General features: G+C 39.8%; 1 protein-coding gene across 4 annotated transcripts in view; it reads right to left on the minus strand.

Annotated features, from left to right (window-relative positions):
• Positions 1–25,309, minus strand: part of USP25 (ubiquitin specific peptidase 25) — a 96,440-nt gene that overhangs the window by 62,034 nt on the left and 9,097 nt on the right. For 3 of the 4 annotated variants that reach the window (XM_063347392.1, XM_063347383.1, XM_063347402.1), the window contains exons 2-3: positions 10,494–10,571; positions 9,265–9,409 (exon numbers count right to left, since the gene is read on the minus strand). In XM_063347392.1, coding sequence (XP_063203462.1) covers positions 9,265–9,409; positions 10,494–10,571 — 223 coding nt within the window. Of the gene's footprint in view, positions 1–9,264; positions 9,410–10,493; positions 10,572–25,309 lie in introns of those variants that run through there. The other variant, XM_063347411.1, reaches the window with a different exon arrangement.

Genomic DNA, 25,309 nt, shown 5'->3' on the forward strand with positions numbered 1-25,309 from the left:
AGCCAGATAAAAGCCTCAACAGCGTGCTCTTCCTAAGATATGATGGGCAATAGTCCTCCTTCCTCCTAATGATCTTAAGTTTCAAAAAGCTATGGGACAAATTTAGGAATCCATGGTTTCTGAAAGCCCTCTTAAAGCAATACACTTAAATGTATTACTTCAGCTACCGTGATCAGTTGCTTCCAGGGAACACACAATGAAGACAACCTTCTCTTAAAAAGGATACCTTAACCAAGCATAGTTGTTTTTCCCTCCTCGTGGAGGAACGTATGCAGAGTTTTCCCAATACAGCCCCAAATTCTACAAGTATTTCTGTGCACTGGTAAGGCAAATACTTTCACACGGTTTCATAACATGTGGGAGTGTCCTTTACGTAACCTAATTCTTTTCTATCCTGTCTGTGCATTCCTTTTCTGAATGTATTTAAACCTAATTTCTGTCTAGTGGAAATGTCCCATCTCAACAGGAGAATTAAGAAAACAAATACTGAAGTCAAAATGAGGACCCACACTTGGACACGTGGGAAATGCTAGATGGGCTACTAACTGAGTGACAAAGATGAAAACAACCTTACTTCTGCCTTCCCCTCCAGCTTCCGTTATCCAAAGTATCAGATACTAATGTCCCCGGTAAACCTCCCTGTTTCGCGAGGGTAGCAACAGCACTCCCTCTCCACAGTAGGGAGGGATTTCAGTACCCACATCACACTGCCACACCAATCACCACCCCGTAGGCCACAGCCATACTTTCAGAATAGTCAGGACCAAAAAGAATGTCCGTCACTGTACAAGACCTTCAGAAAAAAATAAGGTCATTGGTTATCATGATTTCAAAGGCCAAAAGTCTCATTTTTAAGCTAGACAGACAGAAAGAGAGGGGAAGTGCAAAAGAGACTTATACGTGCGATGTTAGACACACACATGGACCATTGGCTGATTTCAGTCTCCTTCCTCCAAGGACAAGGTTTACCCAAGGAGCTATGAACAGGACTCCATCCAGCCTGGAGTTTGGACAGTAGAAGCTAAAAGACTCTGGGAGAAAGAGATACAGGTTCAAAACTGATGATCACTTCAGAGAGAGATGAGCAGCTTCTCTGCTTTTCTCCTTCCACAGGCCAGCTCAATTACTCACACCCAAAGAGCTTGTCCGTCTAACTTCTGACTTATCTCCTGGATGGGCTGACTGGCTGTAGGGACAAGCTACCCCTATTTCCCTGACCTAACTTGTCTGTGACATTCCTCATTGGATCAAAACAAAACGCTGAACTTATGCTACAAAAATCATTGCCGTATCTGTGTATGAACAGAAAATTGGATGCCCTATCCTCACAGAAACCTGAGGCCGAAGAGAAGTTGTAAAAGAAACTTTTCTGTTGGCACCAGCATCTTCAAAAATTGAAGTAAATCTTCAATTTAGCCCTTTCTTCCCACAAATAAAGATGGTTGATTTTCTATTTTATTTAGTGAGCCTTTAAAGGAAGCACTCTTACCTGCAAAGTAAACTGGGCAATCTGTCATTATCTGGAAGTATGGAAAAACGCTATGACCACAAAAGCAACACTTTGTAATTTTATTCTTGTCTTTTATAGTCAGCTCAGATCTCCCACCATATCAAATGGATACTTAACTCAGATGCCTGAAAGTACTCCTTCAGAAGTACTAAACGAATTACAAGAACCCCCAGCAGAAGGCTCACCCAGAGGAGTTTTGACATACGAACTGCCATGTTGAGAACAATGTAATTCAGGCTACAGTAATACCTCAACCTGGATCACAGGCAAGCACGGCTCTGTTCTACAGCCTGAGAGCAGGAGAAAGGCTAGAAAGGTCAACAGCAATAACAGGATCCCATGACCACGCACAGCACCTATTATGCTCCAAGATGTGGTGCTTATGTTGTATTTTCTATCCATTTGCAGGTAGTCACGCACAAGCACCTCATCTCCACTGGAGACAAGCTGTTTTTCTGAAAGTAATAATAGTGGCCACAACTGGAGATGGAGTAAGCCTCAATCCAGCAGCCACACATGCTGGTGGAAAAGTGTGGGATTACTCCAATCATTTACAGAAGGGAATATTCCTTTAGCTAGTCTCTAGTCAGGTAAGAGTGATGAAATTCTCATACAGCAATAGAGAAAAAAGTTAGATGAAGAAGTAAGCTCTTTTATATGGGGAGTATTTTTCAGAAAAGAACTCATAACCTAGATGAAAATTACACAGTTAACAAAAGCTCCCACTTCTACACAAACAAAACACGCACACAAAAATAAATCTATCAAGGTCAACTACAACTCACGCTTTCATCTAATTATTCAACTTCTTTGCACCTCCCTAGCTCGTTGATCTTTATTAATCTCTACCACCACCGTATGTGTTCTGAGGTTTATTACCATTGATATTACCAGTGATTACATTACTTTAATATTAAAACCCCAAATCCTTCACTTCCACTTGCTTTCAGACAGCGGATCAACACAACGGTTTCCTTTGCCATGCAAGGGTCTCGGAGCAGACAATGCAGGATTCACTTTAGAAATTTTGTTTTCACATATACATCATTCCTGATCTGCATGAAAAAAGACAATGCAGCGAAGACCTGCTGCCAGATACTACCACCACATGTCAGTGGTGCAATCGATTTAAGTCACGGAGGGTTTACCTAGCATAACTTATGTCCAAAACCAAAACATTTCTAAATATCAGATGATTCATGCTAACCCGCTCCATGCAAGCTTTTAGCAAATGTAAAACAAAAATGCTTTGGAGATTTAAGCTAATGTATTTTAGCTCATGTTTGCTGTACTTGGAGCAGGTCCAAGGTCTTTTTCAGCATCTCAGCTGACACAGTAACTCATTAAGCTGCATCAGCTCACATATGACTTGAATCCTAAATAATAGGATTATAAAGAGGAGATCTCAATAGATGTCATAACAGAAAAGGAACAGTCCGAGACTAAACTCCTCTTTTAAAAAAAAAATAAAATATATATATCAGTTTGTCTGCACGGTTTGCATTTCTATCACTTGGTCATAGATTATACAAATGTACATATACTACGTGAAATTCATGCAGGGTTTGTTTTGTTTTGTTTTAAAATATCATAATGTTTTTTAAATTCTTACATGGGATTTCTTTTTTTTTGTGAAAAGATGTCCAATTTTCAAGCAGTTATTCTACAAGTATCATCACTTTGCATTCCCTCACAATCAGTAATAAATTCAACATTAACCTAGTTTTAAAAATACTTATTTTGCTTCAATTTTATAATGGTAATGCAAACCTATGACTTTATTTTATAGCAATGAGTAGTAGAATTCATTCATGAAACTGATCTACTAAAGTTTCCTATGTGACCAACTGATTTCTGTGTTCAAGGTCTCGATTTGAAGAAAAAAAAAAAAAGCTGACTTTTACCTAAAGTATTTATCAGACACACATGAGTTTCCTGTGATAGGCTGAAGGATGCATTTCATAAAGGGATTAAGAATAATGCCACAGTTCCAAATTTATAGTTACCTGACTTTAATTTACATATGCTGATTTTGTAATACTCCTTTCATTTAGGCTACAGAACACTTTAGTTCTCATCGGCTCATCTCCTAATGGTACTTCTTATTGCACATCACACAGCCTTAGAAAACGCCAACATTCTTAACTAAGTCATGAATACTACATAAACAAAAAAGGCTGCTTCTGAAAATTCTTTATCAACGAAAAAACTGCACATCAAAACAGTCTGGCTTAATGCATTCATGATGTTTATTCAACTAAAATTAACATGCAGAATTAATCAACTGTTTTATTAAGAAATGTATTTTTGGTTTACAACATCATTATATAATAATGTGTGCTTCTGGTACATAAGATCCAGAGAGCTTGACATAGTTTGTAATTCTACAAAGAAATTTTAAATTGTATATTGACATTTGTGACAAATACACTAGTTTATATATAGTAAATGCACACACTATATTTACCTATCCCCATATATCTTCCTTTTCTAAACCAACTTCTTATCAATCTGTTTACTTGGGAAATTTCTATCATCACTTAAATAAATGGTTCTCGGTAACTGCCTCGGTCATTAAAATAATTACTGTGTTATTGACTTGTTACTTATACCAGGAGGAGGCAGAGAGTAGGAACTTCAAACTTAAGTAGGCTGGGAAACTCAGCGTGAGGGACAGATCTGAAGTAGCAATTGAACCCAGGGACAGGCAATAAACAACTGAAGTGATGCAACCACTGGCACAGGGAGAGAAGAATGAAGGGGCAGGCCTGATGGGTTCAACGGACAGGTGCCAAGTATGGAAATCCGGCAGCAAGATTCCAGTTTCAACACACCAACAATATAAAAGGAAAAAAAAAACTGAAGTTGAGACTACATCAGTTTTGTTCATTACAAGCAGAGCTAAGCAAGATCCTATATTCTACTGTCTATTCTGTGATGTTAAACATCATGATGGTCTTGGGCTCCTGTGTGAAGATGTAAAGGAATTTGATTGGCTGTATATTCCAATTTTGGTTAAAACTAGACGGGGAAAGAATACACAGCATCCCAGCAGCTGCTTAGCCAACCCAAACAGCTCTACTGATGAAAGAGCGAGCAAACATTAGCCACCACGATCTTACAGGAACTTCCTCATCTCAGCTGCCCTTACACTGTCCTAGGATGATAACACCTTAAAACGACAAGGAGAGAGGTAGTCATGGAACAAAGGAACAAGTGAATCTGTAAGATGAAAGGAAGATGTCAAGGTACAAGACTCATGACATTTTGAAGCAGGGACCCTGCCATACCAAGCTGGAGACACTCCCAGGAACCTGAATGGAATGACACACACAATCCCTGAAACAGAAGGAAATGCCATGAAGACACGCAGCAATATCCAAGTTAGGTAAGGTGACAGAAGAAACTAGTGTCAAGTTCTACTCACAGAAACAATAAAACGCACAGCTATAGAATAAGGACTGACTAGGACTTGTGCCAAGAAGGATCTAGGAGCTACAGCTGATTCATGTTCAACCTGCAATTCACATCATCACAGCACTGAAGAAAATATGAAGTGTTACACTGAGGTATATTGTCAGAGTACTACATGGACGTTTATAGAGATTCACCCATTTTTCTTAAGAACTCAGTGAATTTTTGGTTATTGTTTTGCATGCCACAGATTACAAGAAAGGCAGAACCATTAGAGAAGATCTAGAAGAGAGAAAGAGAAATGACAACAGGGATAGGAAATGCATCCAAAGACTTGTAAATAATATGGGTTGTTTAGATCTGCGTAAAGTCTGGGGGGACATTACGATACACTGTCTTCAAGCATACAACACTTCACCTGAGATAAAAGGAATAAAGAGTACTATAATCTCCACAGGGGATAGCACAAAGAATAAAAGGACTTAACCTGAAGCAAGAGGGATTTAGGCAAGACAGTAGGAGTCTAAGAGTAAGGGCAGCGAAGCACCAAAAAAAGTTACTTCATAAACTTTTCAGAGTCTTTAAGAAACATTATATAAACATCACTTAGGTTTTAGGTGCAGTTAAGTCTACCTCATTGGAAAGAGTAGACTGAATTACTTTAGAGACCTATGCAAAGGCTCAAACTCTAGAACAGGAAGACATAAAAAGCCAGGTCCCCAGAAGCAGTGAAATCTGCAACCCTGAAGTTGGAGTGCGTGGCATTTTATAGTCACATTGTACTATGCCCTTATAAAAAGGCTTGAAATCTTTTGTTTCAGCTGTGGAATGTGCAATTGCAAAGACCAATAATTCAGTTTTTGTGAAAAAGAATTTTGAGTTTTCAAAAGAAGGGAGGGAGAGGATTTGTCTTGACAGCTCTTTCATTTTAAGACAACACAGCTTCTAAAATACATGTCTTCTCTTCATTATGATGCTTCCTTTAACCCTAGGTTCTGCAGGTTTCTCAAATAGTAAGAAGGAAATGGATATATGCTTAGCAACACAATGGTTCCGTTGTGAAGCCATAGATGAAAATACACTGAATTACTTCAAATGGGAAGAAAAAAAAGCTTCTAGAGAAATCAGTGAAGTGAAAGTAGTGGAAAGTACTACTAAACAGCTTCTTTTGTTTTGCTTTAAGCACAGTGCTTAGGTTTCATGCTACTAAGCAGAAGATGAAAGTGATCTTAGATTAAAAGTTGTTCAATCGTACATTGCAACCCTAATACTTAAGCACTTTCTGCTCAGTAACAGATTGCATGAAGGGAAGGAAAAAAACACACCCTTTGCAAAGGGATCAGATTAAGCATGCATCACTCTTGCAGGCGCTTGCACATACCATTTTGAACCGGCAAAGAGACAAATGTGATTAACACTGATTGTCAGCCTTTGCTTTTAAAGATGGAGTAACTTTTACACAAACTCATTAATATTTTTGTAGCTGCTGAAATGTTGCATTTGCTAATAAGAGAAACGAAGTTTCCTCATACCTCCTAACATACAGGATGCAACTCTCAAACAGCTGAATGACCACTGTCACTTTTGGAAGAGCCAGTGCACAATCCAAACTAACCACTGATTGTTAAGGTATGACTTCCTGCAAGATACATTTTGATTTTACCCCTTAATTAAGCAACCATTTCAAAGAAATGTATTCTGTCAAGCTTGCAGAATACATTTGATATACCTTTATGCAAGGCACACATTGAAAAGCATTTGCAAGTGGCTGGAGGTTTTCTGCAGCATAAAAGACAGTTCTGATATTTAACTGTAACTCCCTCTCATCCCCAGTTTGGATGACTTAACTTGGTGGGATCGCAAAGCTCAGTGACTCATAACATCGTAAGTTCCAAATGCACAGAGGGAGCTGAGCAGTAAGGAACAGTAAGGGTGAGTTATAATTATCTTCATGTAATTATACCTACGTGGGATAGCAAAAGGGAGTCAAATTTGAAAGGCAAGATACTGTCAGCAACTCAGCATAGTTACTGAGAAGTGCTAATAGCATTCTTTGCAGAAGGGAGCATTGATGGTTGGAGCTATCATTGCTGAATATGTTTTCCATCTGTCCCATCCTTCCATTCTCCCAAGTCATCCACTGTCTTTCACCACACTCCCTTACGTGACAGTACTTACCAATGCAGGGCCCTGAACCTTGTCCATTTTAAGTGCACTGCATTGTTTAAACTCATAACCAAAAAAATTACAGACAAGTAGATCCCAACAAAAAGAACTGCAAGCTTCTGCAAGAAGCTTTCACCGGATCCCTACAGATGAGGGGAAGGGGGGGGGCTCTATCATCAGAGATTGGTTTAGACTGTTGTTCTGCTGTGGGTGCTTAGTTCTTGCCCCATGAATCCTGCAACATGAAGAAAAGTTGGCCAAGATGCCTTTATCTCAGAACGTTTTCAGTCCAACTAAAACAACAAAAACAACAAAGGCTGCAAAAGGCTCTCATCTTTGTTGCCAATGAGGACCTGAGCAGACACTAAAGATGTAAAAAAAAAAAAAAAAAAAAAGAAAAAAGTGTTTGCCTGCTTTCTCACAGCAGTTGATGCTACTTGATTACTGACTTGTAGTGCTATAGAACTGTAAGGAACCTGGGTCTACCTTCAGCCCTCCAGAAAAGAGAAGACAAGCCTGAAATTCAGCTTGGAATGTGCAACTCAAGAGTTACTCTTTTCAGTTTGACCATCAGTGATGGGTAACAGACTCTGCAGGCTCGACTCTTCCTTCTCTGACATCCCCTCTATTTATCTTCAATAAGGTTGCACAGTACACTAAGTAACAGCAAAACTAAACACTTCTATTAGTGGGATTCCTAATAAATCTAATTAAACACAGGCCGCAAAAGAATTCAGCTTACTGACATAGTAGATCTTCAGTACTGGAGACTATGACAACAGTGGTAAGCTTGTTGAAAATAGTCTCCATTTCCTCAATATGAATTTTCTGACACTGAAAATTAAGTACATGTGGGGTTCTGTGTGTGTTTTCTTTGCAAAGGAGGGAAAACAAAAAGAAAAAGAACACAAAAGTTAAAAACCGCAAACCATCCCCAACAACTTGGAGGGGCGGGATAATACAACTAACTTGGGACATCTCACATGGGGTTCCTAATAATACCAAGGATTAAAATACAGTTTTCAGGGCTGAGACATTGAGGATAAACTCATCTCTGATTTAAAAAAAAAAAGTGTTTTTTTTTTTTAAAAATGTTTCTGTCAATGTGCCAGAGACAAAAAGACTGACAATTGTACAACGGACAAGGAGATCTAAACTACTTTACAATGGTGCCACTGTAGCCACCCCACTACTAGCAAAATGAAGGGGAAAAAAACCCATCCTACTATGGGTGAAGCTAAATAATTTTACTCAATCAATGAAAGCTACATAGATATACTACATATATGGCTGAAGGATTAATATGTAATTTAAATATTGTACATCTATCTTTAGAATGTTGGAATGTAAGCACAGTGTCAAGAAACTCAGATTTTGCAGAAATCAATCCTGCTACAAAACTTCCTTTGACTCTTTTTTTCATGTTATTTTCCATATTTACTTGCAGATCATCTTTAACATGCAGGACCACAAGAAACCAAAACTTTTCCTGTCAATAGTTTCCTCATCAACATTTTATAAAACGTACAGTAGTTTTAATGTTTCTTCCCTCTCTCCTCCCCATAAAAATAACTATGCACTTAAGCAAAGGAATAGAATCTGCAAGGCTCAGAGAAATACTGATTGTGGGACCTTCTGTAGCAACTAAATAAAACTGCTTGAAATTAAGTATATTTAATGTTAATTTCACATATAAAATACCTAGTCTTTTACTACAAAATGCACACCTAACCTCGTGCTTCTTCCTTTGGGAAAGTCATCCCCGTCAGGGAGAAGCTACTCTTAGTATGCTAAAGCTTAATATGCTTAAGACAGACATTCACATATACTTCTCCGATTTTATTTTATTTCAGTTTGGCTGAAGAGTACCCAGCTTTTGCCTTTAACTTTTTACTGCATGACCACACAATAAAGCCTATGGGGGGGGGGGGGGGGGGGGGAAGACTGAAAACTGACTTATTCACCTTCTGATTAGCACCATACACGCATGTAAAGTTCATTATTAAGGATAGCTCAAATAAATAAAAAAAATACACTGAAATAAGGAAAGAAAGAATACATCATAATCTAGAAATTGTTAAATCAGAGTTATCAGCAGATTAACGGTCATCTCACAGGCAAGTTTTTACTTCCCTTGCCTTTAAACAAAACTTACAAAAAGAAAAAATACCTACTGGTGTCTGCCTGGCTGCCCACGCTGATATATCTGTCATTTCCAGGAAGAGCTGTTTGATAGTAAGTTGCCTCCTCTAGCTGGGGAACCTTGGCGTTCTTTGCGGTGAGGAAAGCCACAGCCAACTCCAGATTACCATTGCTGTCCTTTAAGCATCAACAAAACAGAAAGTGAGAGTCCCCCCACCCTTTTTTTTATTCTTCTTAACAGCAAAGGACAACATTACAAGCAACTTATAAGATCAATGACACGTTGTATTTTCAGGTGAAATATTGATTAGAAAAGAAAGTTTCCAAACTTGACATATTCTGCATACTTCACTATTTTTAGCCAAAATGAAGATAGAACATCTTACAAGAATTTACTTGGGCAGAATTTCACTTATTACAGAAAAAAAAACGTAATGGTCTCACAGTGTAGGTCAACCCCTCAATAAGCATAACCAGAGCACTCACAGACTTCAACAGCACTCAACTAAATTCTTCTGAAAAATCTAACATTTCATTTTTAAGGCCAAAAATACTGGCTTTTGAGGGGCAGTTGTGTACATGACTTATGATGAATCTGAAGCAACAATTTTATATATATATATTTATGATTTAGATTCACTAAACCCTCATTTACTGTGTATAAACAGCTGAAAAGCTCTGCTTGAGGGATACAAGGGACTGATTTATATATTTTTTTAATATATATATGGGAAATAAATGCAGAGAAACCTGCCATTCTTTACTTGCATCGAAGAACTCTCTTGTGCTGTGAAAGAAATTACAATGGTTGGGAAAAAAAAAAAATGAAACATTAGCAAATTAGCAAAAAGTGGCAAGTTCAAGGAGAGTTCTTCATTCTGCACACTGACCAGGACTTGTCCATGATAGAAAACTACACCTTGTCAAGAAAACAACACTTAACTCATCAGGAGTTGACCAGCTGTACTAGGACCAAGGTACATCAAAACATTTTAGCCAAAGGAGAAAGGGAAGTCATACCATTCCTGTCTTTTCATTTTTGAACACCAAATTAATTTTTATGTCAGTACCAAAACAGATCAAGATTCTTTCTAAAGTGAACAAGCTTTTTTCCCCTGAAAAAAGTCTAAAAAGTATTCAAGCTGGGAATGGAAGGGAAGGAAGGGAAGACGAGAGTAAGAAAGGGTGGGGTGTATGGCTTTCACAGGCAGTTCATGCAAGTTTTATACATCCAGCTACAAGTCAGATACATTCATCTTACCTTAAGTGCCTGTTGTAGTACCTGGATGTCATTGATACCAGTGATCTCCCTCAGCTGATTTAAAAATGTTTGCTGGTGCTAAAAAGAAAAACAGGTAATCAAAATAAGATAATAAGATAAGAGCCAAACAGCAAAACTAATTACTTACAAGAGTATGCTTTTCTACAAACATTAAAAGTATTTCTGTATAAGCTTTATGCACCACAAAGGCGTAGAGCCTTCATTGTTCAAGTTTGTCTTTATTTCTGCAACTTGGGCACGTTTAATTCCCAAATGTAATGCTCTTATTTGGCTGGTTTTGGTGTTTTGCCTTTTTGGGTTTTTTTTAAACCAAAAAAAATTGGTGATGGGTGAGCTTATGCAACATGGCTTTAAGGAGCCTTTATAAAGCCACAACTGGCCCTCCTAAACAAATAAAACTCCATAGCTTGGTCTTCAAAGGCAGTAGGGGAAATACTTGACTGAACTCCCATCAAAACCAATTTCTCCAACTCCCAATTATTCTCAATCCGACCATTTCCTTAATATACACAATTCCCAGCCATTCCAACCTCAAAGTTAAGAAATTAATCTTTACTGATCATTTATGTGTTTCAAGAGAAATACTATGAAAATATCCACACAAAACCAAGTTTCTCGAGACTAAAGCAAAACCTTAGGAATCCATCTTAACTGCCTTCCTAGACCAGTCGAATCCAGCTCTCCCAAATCACAACGTTAGTCAGCATCCATGACCAAGTTTCAAGTAACACTGGAGTTAGAAGAGAATAAGAGGTTACATGTCTGTTAAATATTCAATTCATATGAGCTTTGAGGCTTTTTTTTTTCTTAAATAAAAATCTGGTCCCACTCCTGTTCAGAGCCAAGAGATGAGTCCCTCTGCTCATGCTCAGATACCACATCACAGAAGCAAAAAGCAGGCACTAGACTGGAACAATCCCTGAACTCCAGTTAACCGTTAAAACCACCATAACCATTAAAACCACAAAAATACAGAGGACTGACCATTGTTCCATACTAACAAATTCCATTCTTCCTTTGGCAGATGGGAAAAGGAGAAAAGCTTGGTGGTATTTGCAAGTGGTTTTTCTTTCTTATTGTTTGCCCACCACATCCTGAACGCAAAACAATAATTTCATCTATAAAGAGCAGACTTTGTGAAGAAGATTTTCTTTGCTAGACAAAAAGTGTATTTCCTAGCAGTGACAAATAAACATTCTTATGTTACTTTCCAAATTCAATTAAAAAAAACCCAACTATGATTGTCTTGAGGCTACTTCTAAAATACTTTTATTTAAAGTTAATTATTTGGAATCAAATATTCAAATACCCTTATTCTCTCTTTATCACAGCTTTGTATAGAGGAGGAAATTAAGAGCTGCATGAATGCTGAATTCCCCAGTGTGAAATTAACCTGGCAGGCACTACTTCATGCCCTAATAAGTTGAAATAGAAGGCGTATAGTTCAGGATGTTTATGAATTACATACACAATCTTCCCTTCATTTATGATCCTAAGGGACACTGCTAACAATCCAATTTGCCTTTTTTTTTTTCTTTTCTTTTTAAAAACCCTGCTATTGGCACAAGAAAAGTGAAGTGATGCAGGAAAACAAACTCCCACTCTATCCTCATCCTTCACCCCCTCATTTGTTTACTCTGTGCATTTCATAGCACTGTACAAAGGCAGGATTTGTTTCCCCTATAAAGTTGCTTTCCTGCCCCTGGGTCTGGCAAGAAGCAAAGAAAAGAAATGGAGTATTTGGGAAAAGTAATTACAATGGCATTAAAACTGGCAGGAGCAATTCAAGGGCAGTGCATAGCAGCAAAATGGATTTCTTTTTGTATTTGCTAAGAATGCGGTGGTTAATAAAATGGAAAATAGTTTCACTATATATTATTGTAACAAGTTATACCAGATTTCTGTATCTTCCACAACATATACAACACTTGGAAAGGCTAACTGGAGGATATTCATTGTTCGCAGAGATTGGGAAAAGACAGAAGAGACACAGTTTACCAACAAACAGTCTCTTAGCAGTTCAAAATATTGGCTGTTAATTTATGAGCACAGCTGTGACTTATAAACCTAGACATCTGTAGTTTATATCCAGATTTCAGTATTCCAGTGTAAAGGTGTGGTTTCAGGCCCCCTTCCCAAGGACATACACATTTAACAGATCAGACCAGATCCAGAGATGCTCCTTTCTCATCAAGAGAGGATTTAAGTACCTAAATACACTTTTTTTTAAGGCCAAAAGTTTAAGGCGTTCAGCTCCAAAATTTCTAACTCGTAATTAAGTGAACAACACAGAGAATCCATAAGCATCCTAGTTACAAGTGACAGAAATTAAGAGGAAAATTAACAGTGATTCCGAATACCTCAAACGGACCTAAACTGCTTTGGGGCCACAAACACCGATTTAGAGATTACTCACTTTTCAGGTAAATGTGGACAAGCTGCCATTAATCTCTAACTGAGTTATTTCAAGTCACACAGAAGTCAAAGAATGATTAAATACTTCCCTTCCCAGAAGGAAGAAAACTACAAGAATAAAAAAAAAGTGTAATTTAATTTGTTTACACCTGATCAAAATGTTCTCTTACTCACAGGCTTGAGAGGTGGGCCTGTGCAAACCTCATGAAGTTCAATCAGGCCAAGTGCAAGGTCCTACACCTGGGTCATGGCAATCCCAGCCACAAATACAGGTTGGGCAGAGAATGGCTTGAGAGCAGCCCTGAGGAGAAGGACTTGGGGGTGCTGGTGGACGACAAGCTCAACATGAGCTGGCAATGCACACTTGCAACCCAGAAAGCCAACCGTATCCTGGGCTGCATCAAAAGAAGCGTGGCCAGCAGGTCAAGGGAGGTGATTCTGCCCCTCTACTCTCCTCTGGTGAGACCCCACCTGGAGTACTGTGTCCAGCTGTGGAGTCCTCAACACGAGAAGGACATGGATCTGTTGGAATGGGTCCAGAGGAGGGCCACAAAGATGATCAGAGGGCTGGAGCACCTCTGCTATGAAGACAGGCCGAGAGAGTTGGGGTTGTTCAGCCTGGAGAAGAGAAGGCTCCGAGGAGACCTTATAGCAGCCTTCCAGTACCTAAAGGGGGCCTACAGGAAAGATGGGGAGGGACTCTTTATGAGGGAGTGTAACGATAGAACAAGGGGTAATGGTTTTAAACTGAAAGAGGGTAGATTTAGATTGGATATCAGGAAGAAATTCTTTACTGTGAGGGTGGTGAGGCACTGGAACAGGTTGCCCAGGGAAGTTATGGATGCCCCATCCCTGGAAGTGTTCAAGGCCAGGCTGGATGGGGCTTTGAGCAGCCTGGTCTAGTGGGAGGTGTCCCTGCCCATGGCAGAAGGGTTGGAACTAGATGATCTTTAAGGTCCCTTCCAACTCCAACCATTCTGTGATTCTATGATTCTACCTGCTAACAGACTACCTAACAGGTCTTCAGAAACAATTCTGAGACTGAGTAAGGCAGTTAAGAACTCCTTAATACACCATTCCACTGGTGGCCTTCTCTCACATGCATTCACCATTCTCCCCTCATCCTCTCAAATCCGACATAACCACACCATGTTATTGTGCACAGACCTTTCTTGCAACTGCCTGTTTAACTTTGCCGTTATTCTCCTTTACTGTTATGTTGACAACATGTTATCACCCATGAAACTGTGTTAGTACAGGTAATTGTTTCTTTTCATTACAAATGACAGTGCAGGCAGCTACTACCAAACTTTTCCCTCATTCATTAGTCAGAAAGCAAGATCAAATTTTCTTTTTGTACTTCTTCTCACGTAAGAAGTTTAAGATACACAATTGTACTTACATACAGAGAGCTGAGATTACTTCATTCTAGATGTAACTTTATCAGTCTAGTGCACATGCACTAAATTAAAGTCAAAACGGGTGAAGCTTATTTGTATTGAATTATATTCCTTTAGTACATGCTACTGTGGCATTTAGAATGATCTTACAAAAGGATTTTATTTTACTGCTTCCCATGACTGAAGTTTGGGGATTGAGTTCTAATGCAACCACTAAACAATTAAGTTTCTTCTGTATGGTAACTGATATTTAATAGAATACTTAGGACAGATTTCCACACACAAAGCGAGCCACCCTCCTCACCTCCTATCAATGCTTTGCGCAATTACATCTACCCAGAAGCTTTACTCTTCCTAGAGCCTGGGCTATCTTGAGTTGAAGTGACTAGCATATAGACCTTTAAATGTCCACAAACACTAATGTAGATAGTTATTCTAAAAAACTATGATCATAATTCACTCAAAGGTTTACCAAAACTAGGCAAAAAAAACTCGCACTACACTAAAGCAAAGCTGAAAAATGAAGAAGGCAGCCTACAAGTATTTACTAATGCCTGAAACATCTATACTACTATGTTAATTAAATCAGGTCAGCAAGGGAGATTCAGAACACAATTAGCAGTCCTAACATAAGCAAGTTGTCTCCTTGCCCCCCCCCAACACACCTCTTCCCTAATTCCCTATTTTTTCCAGCCTTGCATTAGTAGAGGTTCAAATTCTCAATTAGAACTCACTGCACTTTAATTCAATTTAATAAACAACCTCTCTCTTCAAATGCAGATCCAAAACAGATTATTCTAACAGAAGCAAGTGCAACTACTGGTGCAAAGAAACCCACTTCAATTCTTTCAGAGCTCATTGCCTGTATCTACTTTTGTTTGCCATCCTTTTCTCAAATTTACATGACAGATTCTCTAGTTTATCTATAGCACAGAACCTCCGGTTTAGTGAGTCAACACACCATGTATATTTGCCATGTACATGCACCACCAAATGTCTTGTGTTATACATGCACACAGATATATATATATAAAAACACACATACGCACATATTGAATTGCATTTGACTCAACTCTAAAAAGGCTCTGGTCTACGACACCAGATTCTGCCAGTGCAAGTGCTGCAGGGCAACCCAAATCCCTGGCCAGGCAAAGGAGATTGTCTGCTGATGCTATAGCTGCCCTGAGATCCAGCTGCTCACACCCCTCAGTCCCACCACATCACGCAGCAATCGGTTCCCCAGGGCTTTCGTGCACAAGCTATTCCCAGCCTTCCCCCTTCCTCTGGCTCCCTGAGGTATGTGGTATGTATCTCTACGCTTTCAGCTCTTGGAAGATTTTAACTAACAGGAAATTCTCCCATTTTCCTGGATGGAGGCCAAATTTGTATATTAGGAATGCATGCTCTTATTTCCAATTCTTTTTCAGCCATCCCTCCCTTCCTCTCAGGAAATGCCCAATTAAGATTATCTGGTTTATAATCTCACACAATAGCATATTCAGTAGCTGTGCCAGTGCTGGTGAAGCAGAAAAGGACCTACACTATTATCTGCTTAGGGAGATACTGTGCCCAAATTAGTTCCACGACAGTACTGTAAACTCTGATAACTTATCAAAATCAGAGCAAAAAGCTAAATTGCACCGATGCTTTTTTGGACAGGGTGCATCTTGTATGTTGACTAATTCTGAACTGTACTTCAGATAAATCTGGGGAAAAAAATTAGCCACCTTTTGATCTGTTTTATTTTCTCATCTCTGTATCTTTTGAAGAAGTACATGTAAGCTTTGGCTTTCTTCATGGCAATATCCAAATATTTGTATTTGCAACATAAGCGCTTTCAAACTTTGAAGATAAAACAACCCTCTTCAGTTTCCAAGCAGAGAAATAGTTGTATGCTTAGTAATAAATGAGATGGCCCAACCATTACCAGGAGAAAACAGGGCCTACTGCATCACTACACGGTTCATTTAAATAGTACATAATGAAAATGAACTATGGGTATCCCTTCCTTCAAGGGATGAATATTTGTACTAGAGACAAAAAGAGGGGGGGGGAAATGCAAATGCCGAGAACAGCATCTTGACTCACTTCCTCCACATAGAACCTGCTTGCTTTATTTTCCAGTGTAACACCGATTTTTAGCAATTTGTTGGACAAAAACCTGAACAATATTACACAAAATATTTAATATTAAAGACAATTCTAACATAACCTGAGATGCTGAGGACCTGCCAAATGGTACTGTTTGCATACAAGTAGCTAATAAACTCATTTCCTGTTATGGTGTTGCTGCAATGAGAAGAATACTGAGGGATTAGAGGAATGTAATCTTCTGTAAAAAGGCTTTCAGTTTCACTACAAACAAACAAAAATTAGGAAATGTACAAAGGACAAGTATACTAAAGACCCTCAATTACTACTGTGAATGTTATTCTCTGCCACATTAATCATATCTCCCAGGAACAGTTAGAAGACCCACATACACTGCTGAGCATTATGGCTTCCAGCAACACAGACACATTAAACATCTTCTAAATAAGCTCTTGGTCAAATTCCAAGTAGGCAAATAAAAACCAACTCCTTCCATGAAGATACCGAGTTGAAACACAAGAAAACAGAGTCAACTCCAGAAGGCTTTGTTATACCACTTCTGTCCTCAAGATTTGTGTGTGTGTGTGTGTGTGTAGATTAAACATATGTATATAAATATGTAAACGAAGAAGTGAGTATATGTATACATATATTTTTAAAAGCAGTATTTTGCTAGTGCAAAGACCAAGTTAAGTCTCTGCACAGGCTTTAAGGTGTTCATTCTTACAGTACCTTCCTAAAGCACAGCGGAATTAGGTTCCCTTGCCTGGTATCTGCTAAACTGGGTTTCCTTTTGTTCAGTCGTGAAAAGAGAAACCTCTCGCATGACATTGTATCCACCAAGAAAGTAGGTAAAGATATATTTTTATACACACACAAATGCAAAATGCTTCTCAGCTTTGGCTTGGACAAAAATCACCTGTGGGGAGCAAAGGACAGGAACAGAGACTGCAGAATTTCAGTGCGGGACTGCTGTGCGCAGACTGCCAAAACCTGCCAATTACAGCAGCAGCTTGTGCAAAGTGGATAATTACCCACCTGCAACCAGACTGAGAGCAAACTTACTTCAAGGACACACTGTACGGCAGTAACTTTCAGCCTGCCACAGCCTGGACCAAATACAAGTTTCATGGGGAAATGGCTTAAGTGCATTACTTACATGCATACAGTCCTCCATGAAAAATTCAAGGAAAAATCCTACTTCATCATAGTGTCACGTAAATCTATATTCACCAAGACAATACTCAGAATACTCTCGCCACATTTCTATGGTTTCCATGAACAATAACAAAGGTCTACTACTTCAATTGAAAATGCTTTAACAAGTGACTTCTCAATGAATTTCAAGACTTGATATTAAGGATTCTACACAACACAAGCACACGCACTCATGCAAACACTCAATATTCTGAGCCTCATATCTGTGGCCCAAAAAAAAAAAAAAAAAAAAAGAGAGTCTCATTTACTCTCAACATATAACACTTACACTTATTTTAATTCAAGGTAATATTTAAACTTTTCGAAATCAGATTTTAAAGAGAGGCTTGAGGAGTTTGGTTAGTATTTACTGACACTAAATATAAGGCAAACCCACCTCAGATAGTTATACACATTTACCAAAAAAACTAAACATAAGCCAAATCATCACCTACGTGGGGAATACTGTTGCAACGAGCAGAAAACTCTGTCAGTTCACAGAGGGAAAGTCTATGACTTTCCAAGCTACTCCACCCCTAGGCAGGAGAAGTATCTTCACACCCTTTCTTCCACACTCACACGGACAGCATAGGGAAGGAAAGAGACCCTAAAGCCAGGGTTCTTACACAGCTGAGGGGGAAAAAGTGAAAAGAAAGGGGGAAGCATCACCTTATTACTATATGGGTCTTCCTTGGCAAATTCTGGGGTGTTACAATATTGGAGTAATAATGCAGCTGGACAAGGCACCACTGAGTACATGCATAGGATAACATGGAGAGTATTCAGAAAGCAACAGAAACTTACTTCCTTGAACATGTTTAGTGGATTTTGTCTCATTTTCTCTCAGGCCACAGAAGTACTGAAACTCAGCCCTGGACTCCAACTCGATAGCCCTGCTGATCTATTGTCTAGATTACAACTAATCATGCTCAGTTTGCATTTTCAAGAGATTTGGTTTTCCTCAGTGAAAAAGAAAAAAAAAAAAAAGAACAACAACAACAACGAAGAAGAAGAAAACGGTGGCCAAAGGCAATATGAGTAGTCATTATAAAGTCAAAGCAAGAGTAAACACTGGGAAGGAACAAAAGCCATTTAAACTAACTTACAAGAACATGATAATAAATGGTGTGATCTACCACAACAGAAGTGTGAACCAACTCAAAAACCTTGTCATTTCCATCAAAGCAACATGGTTTAAAACCAATCCTCCACACCAAAAGAGGAACAAACAACAGAAATGTAACGGAAGTTCTGGCTTAAAATTAGTCTATGAACTGATTTATGAACATGGTTGCTTGAGTGAAGAAGCATGTGAAGAATTGCTTAGTTCCACATCTCCAGCTCTTACTGTTAACTACTCCTGAACAAACTTCAGTGAAAGGCTTATAATCAAGAAAGGATAACAGCCTTAGTATTTACTGTAAGACATAAAAGGTGTCAGAAATGTAAAATGATTGAGAGTTTTGAGGTCTGTGTTTTAAACCACCATCATGATTTCTCACACCCTGCTCTGCACAACAGAGAGCTTCCCAATAGCAAGGAGAACAGCTCTAAAAACTAATTAACTACCATAAAACCAATGAGATCTTTAGTTTCATTTACAGAATCACAGAATGGTAGGGGTTGGAAGGGACCTCTGGAGATCATCTAGTCCAACCCCCCTGCCAGAGCAGGGTCACCCAGAGCAGGCTGCACAGGAACGCGTCCAGGCGGGTTTTGAATGTCTCCAGAGACAGAGACTCCACCACCTCTCTGGGCAGCCTGTGCCAGTGCTCTGCCACCCTCAAAGGAAAGAAGTTCCTCCTCATGTTTAGATGGAAATTCCTGTGTTCAAGTTTGTGCCCATTACCTCTTGTCCTGTTACCAGGCACAACTGAAAAGAGCCTGGCCCCATCCTCTTGACACCCACCCTTTAAGTATAAGCGTTGATAAGATCCCACCTCACTCGTCTTTTTTCCAGACTGAAGAGACCCAAATCCTTCGGCCTTTAACTAGGTGCAGGTTAAGCTTCAAGGTTGTATTCACTGGAATGGCCACAGCAAAGTTTGCTTTACAAAAAAATCACTTTTGATTCTTACAACACACCAATAACTGTGACAGTGATTAGCAAAAATATCTCTGCTCTGATCCAAATCTGACGGGTGATTAGTTATCAGTGATAGCCAGGGGGCCTTTCGAAGCACCAGAACACGTTATCTGTAAACTACATATGAAATTCAGAAGGATTCCTCCGAGAGCCCATGAGTGCCACGTCCCAGCAGCACACTCCAGCCTCAGTTCACGTCACAGTCCCAGCTCAACCATGCTCGGACCCAGTATCAAGAGAGATGCCAACAGCATGCACAAGCCACAGCAAATTAAAACCAGTGGGGCTCAGTGATAAGCAACATTATACAGATAGAAAGGAGACAAGGCTAGAGGATGACAGATACACAGCTAAGTCTGCGTGTATATAAATATACACACACGTATTTTCCAGTCACCATCGGCTGCTTTCTGTTGTAAAAGTTTCCGTCTTAATTTTTTTTTCCTCTGTTCATAGACATTTACCATCATGCCTGAATATTAAATTTTACAGTGTCTGCCCAGGTAGTATCACCAAGACACAGACTTTCTCCTCACAGGAAAGACTATTGCCTGGGGTATCATAATTTTACTATAGCAGCTGTTAAAGAATGTCCTTTTGAATGTCTTTTAAACAATTCATGAAATATTGTCTTTCTGAGTTCTAAAACAATGCTGCAAAGATCCACATTTTAACTTCCAGCTTTGAGATATTTTCCTTTACATCCCAAATCCGGTTTAAACCATCACACCAAACACAAGCTATTCTGGCTCACGTTTGAGGCTCTTCACAAGTCCTTTCATCACCCATTTATTATCTGTCACTGAAAGGCTAAGACCTACCTCTCAACTCGAGAGGGCAGTCCTGCTAGTCCATTCAAGTGTTTAGCTTTTTTACATTGTTTTTTTTTTTTTCTCCAACCAGCCATCACAATAATCTCACCCTGCTCCACACAATACAGAAGAGCTCCCAAGAAAACAACAAACTAGTTCGTTCATTCTTCTTGCTCTGCTATTACAAGAACAGGGACAACAACTCTAGGAACAAACAAACCAACCCTGGAAGCTGCAAGCGTCCTCAAATCAGTGGGATCCCAGTCTCTGCAATACTTGCAAACACTAAAGTTTAAAGGGGCTGTCAGACCGCAAGCTGTTTCTGACGAGTCAGCTGTCCTTCAGGCTGTAGCTCCTGCCAGTGCCGGCCAGCCTGGGCTGGTGTTGCCAGATGCCACCCACTCTGGCCACAAGCCATTCCGCCCTTTGAGCCAACACTGCCACTTGCCTGAAGCTCCTGCAAGCCAGCTCGGGCTCTCAATATACCATCAGAGAGCCGCTCTTTGCTTTTAATTAATTTCCTGCTGACTTAGTGAGAGTCAGAGTTGGGGCAAGGGGAGGACAAGACCAAGGCTGTGCCTATTTTCACTGGATTAAACTGTTGTGGAGCAGCAGCCTTATGAGACTGAATTGTTTCTCTGCCTTTAATCCTATTTTTATCAAGTGAGAAAAACTGAGGGGGGAAAAAAGCCTCCTGCAGTTCTCATTCTACTCGGGCACTATCACAAAAAACTTAGTCCAACTAGAGCTGAATATAAAATTCATCCAGCAACACCACACTTGCAGGCATCTGATGCTCCCGGTGTGCCTGGGTGGTCAAAGCTGCACAACACGCAAGTGAAGGCACACACCCAGGCACGCTCCTGCACGGGCTGAAGCCGCATCCTCTCCTCTCCGCTCCCTCATTTAGGTGTTCGCATCTAGAAAGATCTCATTTACTGCAACTGTTAATGGCACAAGTATCAAAAATACCACCTCATCTCAGAACAGCTCTGCTATCTGCTCTAAGTAAGTGATGCCAGAGAAGATTTCACAAACTAAACAATTTTTCCACACAAAATTCAGAGTATTACAGCTTAGAAATCCTAAATAAAAAGTTAAATTGCATTTTTTAAGACAGGTCTTTTACAAAGAGTCCACGGTATTCAATAGCAGGGACACATGTGGGCAAAGAACTCAGCTGTCTGGTCTGAATAGTGAAAGAAAAAAAAAAAACCAGAAAGCCTTTCAATAAAGGCTTTTCCATTTAGTCTGATTAAAAAAACATTACTAACCTGATTTCCTACAGAAACAGGCCTTGAGATCACAGAGTGTGCACGTACCCAGGCACACCTGCCCTCCTATCTGCCAAGAGCAGCAGTCTCAGCAGCCCAAGGCCACCTCGGCCAGACCCCTGGACTCCCCCTGCACCCTTTATAGCACCCCCAGGGGGCCGGGGGCTGCCCCCAGCTGCTCAGCCAGCCAGTACGCTCCCAACGGCGCTGCCTGCTGCTGCCCACCTCCCAGGCCACGAGAAGTAAGGTGAGAGGACACAGTGGGCTGGGGAAGAAGAGCGGAGGGGAGCACCTCTGCCCTGCTGCAGGAATGTCTTCCGGAGGTGAGCTCATCCTGCGCCAATGGATCTCCCCACCCCAACTTTTAATCCAAGGTGCATTACAAGAGGAAATTCCATCAGAAAAGCCAGGCACCATAGAATGGTTTTGGTCAGAAGGGACCTTAAAGACCACCTAGTTCCAACCCCCCTGCCATGGGCAGGGACACCTCCCACTAGACCAGGCTGCTCAAAGCCCCATCCAGCCTGGCCTTGAACACCCCCAGGGATGGGGCATCCACAATTTCCCTGGGCAACCTGTTCCAGTGCCTCACCACCCCCACAGTAAAGAATTTCTTCCTCATATCCAATCGAAATCTACTCTCTTCCAGTTTGAAGCCATTACCCCTCATCCTATCACTACATGCCTTTGTAAAAAGTCCCTCTCCAGCTTTCTTGTAGGCCCCTTTCAGATACCAGAAGGCCTCTATAAGGTCTCCCCAGAGCCTTCTTTTCTCCATTATTTCCCGCATTCAGTAAAATTATTTAATAGCTTATCCTGCCCTCTACTAATCATTTAAAATGAAATCCTGTGAAAAGACACACATAGTTAGCTTGAACAGAAAATAAATAAGTAAATTCTGCAGAAGAAAGAGACTACAGATAACACTAAGTCACCTAAAATCCGGGGCAGCATTTAACAGGTTGCCTGCAAGGTGACAGGTTTCTGACAGCAGTTCCAGCTTCTCCGGTGAGACAGCCTTTCCTGGGTCAAGCGCCAGGGCGACGCTGGCACGTGCTGCATCCCTGCAGAAAGGCCACCGCCAACACCATGGACTGCTGGCCTGTGAAGGTCAGCGAGCAGCTTTCATTTCCCTTAGGTAACAACCTCTGCAGATGCAGATGACATTAGAATTAAAGTGAACCTCAAACACAACAGAGGCACTACAGTATTTTAAAAGGTGCTGAGATTTGTACTGAGGATCAGCATGTAAGTTTACTACCTCACAATTAAAGAAATAGTAAATTCAACAGTGCATTCCACAGAGGGCAACAGAAATTTTCTAGGACATTTTCTTTCAAGGAGGAAAAAAAAAAAAAGTCTTGAGGATCTTTGGTGGTGGCTTTTTTAACAGGCTTTGAATAACCTTATATTGAAATGCACGTTTGCCTCAGCTCCCAGAGGAAGCTGAACATGTTATATTCTAATATGTTAGGACATGGACTCAAGAACCTTACAACTCTGGTTTATAACCGCCAGTTGTTATCATTTAGCCCTGTCAGTCTTCCCTGTCTCAGTGGTGTGGTGGCAGTATCACCAATAGTGACTTTCTGACATCTTTCATCACCTCATACCTATCCGAAACTTCATACGTTGACTGAGTAAAAGGGATATGAAAGACTCCTCTGAAGAGTTCACATTTTTGAGAAATAATCTGAAACATAAAAAAAGTTACAATTCTGTGCTGCCTTCCTAGCAGCAGCATTATGCCAACACATTCACCATCAAACAACAGAAATAATAAATTCCAGTAGCAAGATTTTCAACCCTTTTCTACTCAGTAAGGTCACAAAGCAACAGAGTCCTTGGCACCTTTGCTGGAGATGGCAAGCAGCTGCAAATTCCTCCCCTTGTCTACAACAACACACCAGAGTCCGTACACTGCACACACACACATTTACCAGCCTTCTTTAAATCAGCCCCAGAAAAAGCTTCAAGGAAACGTGTCAAGTTAGCAAGAGATGGAACTGGTGGCTATGGGGAAACCTGTCCATCTTTAGCATCAATAAATCCAGAGGTTACCCAGCAGACCAGCAGGCTGTACCCAAAAAAGCAGCCCAGACAGCTTCAGGTGAGGGGACAATTATGGTCCATCCAGGGTGATCACAAGAGATGTTCTGGGGCTTTCAGCATCAAGTCCCATAAAACAGATGCAAGACTGGAGGGAACTTTCAAACGTTGCCAGTAATACATTGGTTATTTTTTAATTTCCAAACAAGTACAGGAATACAGCAAGAAACAGAAGACTTCACTCTACTACCCCACTAAATAAAAAATAAAAAAATTATAAACTTAGGTCCCTGGATCAAAAAAATCTTCCCGATTACTACCACAAAATAATCAAAAGTTTCTAACGTAAGGAAAGAAAATGATAGTGGGAAAGTCTCTAAATGAAAAGAGCATGGTCCTCAAACAGGTGAGGTTACATGCAAGACACGAGCAGAATTTGAAAAAGAGAAGCTGACAAATAGGAACGTAGGTAATACCAAGAAGCAGAATGCAATTCTGCAAGCTGTTCAAAAGCTATTTAGCTTAAAAAAAAAAAATTACAAGATTAAAACCTTTCTCTCACATATTTTCCCATGATTCTGTACCAAAACAAAGCAGAAGTTAAAGTCTGCAAAATACAGAAATGCTTTCTCAGTCATAAGATTTCTGGTGTACAATGAAATACATAGTATTCAGTCTTCTAACCAGGCCATTTATACCTGAGCACTTTGGGACTTGTTTTAAAAAAAAAAAAAAAAAAAAAAAAAAAAGTACATTTCCAACAGCTGTGGTCCCAGGAGAAATTTCTTTTTCAAAGTAGCTAACTTTCAGAGGAATAAAATGAAACTGAACACAAAAGGAAAGCGGAGTAGGAGTCTGTTCTTGCTATCTCCTCCTCTTCTGAAAAGAATGAAGAATGCCTCGTGCCTGTGCTTACCCAGCGTTTTCCAGATGCTTACTTTAAAGCACCCTCAAAGCATATACCTGAATGTGAATGAATACTATTTTCAACATCCACCCAGCACTTTTTTTTTTTTTTTTGCCTGTCTTAATCCCAGTAAAAACACAGCTAAATTCAACTACTCAAGATGATTTTTTTTTTTTTTTAATTGAAATTTTATTGAAATTCAGAAAGAGTCGTTTTTGGTTTGAGAATAAGAATAGAAATTTTCAGCACAGGTATCTGACTTTTCTTGAAGTCATAGAATCATTTAGGTTGGAAAAGACCTTTAAGATCATCAAGTCCAACCATTAACCTAACTCATACAGCTGTGAGAACAGCTATCACAGAAGCCATTCACAAACTCAAGCCTAACATTCACTATTCACCAAAAACAATAGATGGCATTAAATATAGCTACGCAATTCACAATCAAAAAAAACTCTTAACATCACAGACTCAGACCCTAATGTCAAATGAACATCCTGTCTTAATTAAAAGGAGCCCTCTGGATTATAAAGTACAACACAATTGAAATAATGACACGTCAAT

The sequence above is a fragment of the Chroicocephalus ridibundus genome, chromosome 1 (genome assembly GCF_963924245.1).
Source record: "Chroicocephalus ridibundus chromosome 1, bChrRid1.1, whole genome shotgun sequence".
NCBI classification, from domain to species: Eukaryota; Metazoa; Chordata; class Aves; order Charadriiformes; family Laridae; genus Chroicocephalus; species Chroicocephalus ridibundus.